The sequence below is a fragment of the Carlito syrichta genome, unplaced genomic scaffold, assembly GCF_000164805.1.
Source record: "Carlito syrichta isolate Samal-C Ts95f unplaced genomic scaffold, Tarsius_syrichta-2.0.1 Scaffold304687, whole genome shotgun sequence".
Lineage (NCBI taxonomy): Eukaryota > Metazoa > Chordata > Mammalia > Primates > Tarsiidae > Carlito > Carlito syrichta.
In genome coordinates, this window is record NW_007248783.1 from 116626 (window position 1) to 119568 (window position 2943).

At 56.7% G+C, this 2943-nt stretch overlaps 1 protein-coding gene across 1 annotated transcript in view; it reads left to right on the forward strand.

Moving 5' to 3' along the window:
• Positions 1–1896: 1896 nt before the first annotated feature.
• The window catches only part of MIXL1 (Mix paired-like homeobox), a 4130-nt gene continuing 3083 nt past the window's right edge, over positions 1897–2943 (forward strand). The window contains exons 1-2 of the mRNA XM_021713709.1: positions 1897–1964; positions 2647–2941. Coding sequence (XP_021569384.1) covers positions 1897–1964; positions 2647–2941 — 363 coding nt within the window. The remainder of the gene's footprint in view (positions 1965–2646; positions 2942–2943) is intronic.

A 2943-nucleotide genomic window follows, 5' to 3' on the forward strand; every position in this document is an offset into this window, starting at 1 on the left:
CTCGGCTCAGCCTCCCAAAGCGCTGGGTTTACAGGCTGAGCCACCGTGCTCGGCCCAGAAGGGTCTCACAGTCTCCCTCTTCAGCTCTTTGCTCCGATCCAATTCCAACCTTGAGTTTCCGCTGTTTTCCTCATGGAGGTTATTTTGTAGGCATACCCAAGCACACTCAATAAAAAATTCATTTACAGCAAAAAGAGGAGAGAGTGGGAGAGGCTATCATATTTCAATCTAGAAGATTATAATTAAACACAAACTCCCAGAAAAACAGACGTAAGAAAATAACATCTGTTTAGTCAGTTTGGAGAATCATCAATTCACAAACTGTATGCTGGAATTTCTTACCGTGAGTTTCTTTTTTTTTGAGTTGGAGTCTCACTCTGTCGCCCAGACTGGAGTGCAGTAGCCGTTCCCGGCCACCACAGCCTCGACCAGCTGAGCTCCGGCAATCCTTCTGCCTCAGTCTTCCAAGTAGCCGGAATGACAGGCATGCGCTGCCACGCCCGGCTGGTTTTTTATTTATTGTAGAGATAAGGTCTCACCAAGTTGCCCGGGCGGGTCTCAAACCCGCGAGCTCAGGCAAGCCACTCACCTCAGCCTCCCAAGGCGCGGAATTACAGGCTGAGCCACCGAGCCCGGCTCATGAGTTTCAAAGACAGAGAAAAGACTCCTTTAAATATTTAAGTTTGCTTTATAAAACCACCACCAGTGTCTGTGAAGAGCAGATACTTCTTTTGTCTCCATGAATCCGTTGCCCTGCGAAACCGCCCTACGAAATAGGCAGGTTCGGGGCCACCTCACGGGTAAGCATACAGAATAAGGCTTGGGTAGAGGACCTGGGGGGATTTCCACACCACGGACTGGAGAATTCCTATGACCCCTGACCCCTAGGCTGAGCTTCTGGGTTGCTTAGGCCATCTCTGGCTGATAGCTTTGGCTGGGGGTGTCCTCCTGGGGTTGGCCTCCTTGTCCCGGTCACCACAGCCTGAGACAGGAAACTAAAGAGCCCCATGTGCCTGAAAGACAACAGCCCCCAAGACTGGAGAGGGGCCAGGCTTCACCCTCCTCCTGAGGGTGGCAGGGGAACTCAGCGTGCCCACGAGAGTCATGTTTCAAGGTCAGCTTGGCACACTAGCTTTAGAGTTATGGGGGCCTCTGTCTGGATGGTGGCATATTTCCTGATCTGCATAACTGGGATAGCAATGACACACGTAAAGCATGGCCCAGCGCAGTGACACTTCATAAATGAGCAAGGGAAAAGAGTCTGATCTCCCACCCTGTGCTTCCCCAGCTTGAAAACCCAAATGGCCGGGCTTGGTGGCTCGGCCTGTAATCCTGCGCCTTTGGGAGGCTGAGGTGAGTGGATTCCCTGAGCCCGTGGGTTTGAGACCTGCCTGGGCAACTTGACGAGACCTCATCTCTACAATAAATCAAAAATTAACTGGGTGTGGTAGCGCACGCCTGTAGTTCCAGCTACTCAGAAGGCTGAGGCGGAAGGATCGCCGGAGCCCAGCAGGTCGAGGCTGCGGTGGCCGGGAGTGGCCACTGCACTCCAGTCTGGGCAACAGAGTGAGACTCTAATTCCAATTAAAAAAAAAAGAAAACCCAAATGACTACGCAAAGGAATGAAAGAGGAAGGGAAGAAGAAGAAAGAAGCATTGGAAGGAAGATGGAAGAGCAGGAGGTGGGTATAATCAGGTGTCTAGAAGAGCTTTGGTGGCTTTGGAGGGGGCCTGGGACTCAGTCCCTGACACCCCTATCCTCTCACCCAACCAGGAGAGGACCAAGCCCAGATCTCTTTGCAGAGGCTCCAACACTACTTTCTGCTCTGCCCCCTGGGATGTCAACCCAGGTTGAAAATATCCAAGGTCTCCTGAGATTGTCTGTTAGTCTTCCAAAATGGACAGCGACAGGGATTGCGTCCTGAAAGACTCTCCCAATAAAGCGCCCCCTTTGAGTCAGCGACAGTGAGTGGCTCTGGGAGCAAGTGCTAGGAGCCAGAGACCTGGGCTCCCCGTGTTTCTTTCCCGAGGACTTGCACAGTGAAGGACCACAGGCTTCTCATTCTATAACGTGAAGTCGGTGGCATCCGATCCAACAGACATGCCTTGAGGGTCTAGCATGGCGCCTCATGCGGAGTAGGTGTACAAGGAGGGAAAGGGGTTCCTGTTCCCAGAGCCTTTATCTTCCAGTTAGGGGAGCAGATATACAAGCCATAGCCACAGCACAAAGCCGCATAAAGTGGGAGCCTTAAGGGAGCCCCAAGGGCAGAGGGAAGAACAGGACTTCAGGGTGAGTGGAAACGCCCCGGAGTGGCCTTCGCCTCCTGCCTTCGGAAAGATCGTGCCCAGCCTCGCTGGGGATCGCTAGGAAGCCCGATTCGCGTCTGCTACAGGTGGGCACACCGTCAGCCCTGCCCTGCCCAGGGCACCCTTACTGGCGGGCCCATGCGGGCATGCCAGGCAGACACCCCCTCTAGCCAGGAGGGGTGTGTTGGCCCCTCGGCGCACCCCCCTTTGTCTCCCCCTCCTCCCCTCGGATTCAGGATACGGGAGGGAGGCCCGCAGAAGACGGGCTGGGCTGTCTGGCCAACCTGGTACAGGGTCTAGCACATAGCAGGGGTGGTAAATCAATGCCTTTGATGTACAGGCGGGACGGGGGCGAGGCCCAAGGTCCGGGTCACGTGGGACCGGCCGGGCCGGGCCCTCCGCTGCGCCGCGGGGCGATCTGGCCCGGGGGCGGGGCTCTGACCCGGAGGTCCAGCCGCTCGGCGCCCCGCACTCGCGCTCGGCCTCCGAGCCCCCCGGCGAAGCGTCTTCCGGGGATGTTGATTGCGCTGGCGGGGCCGGGGGCGGGCGGGCCCGGGCCCAAGTTCGCGCCTCCCTCCCCGCAGCCCCCGGCCGGCGGAAGCGATTATTCCCACCGGCGTCTGGCGGGGCCGGGGGC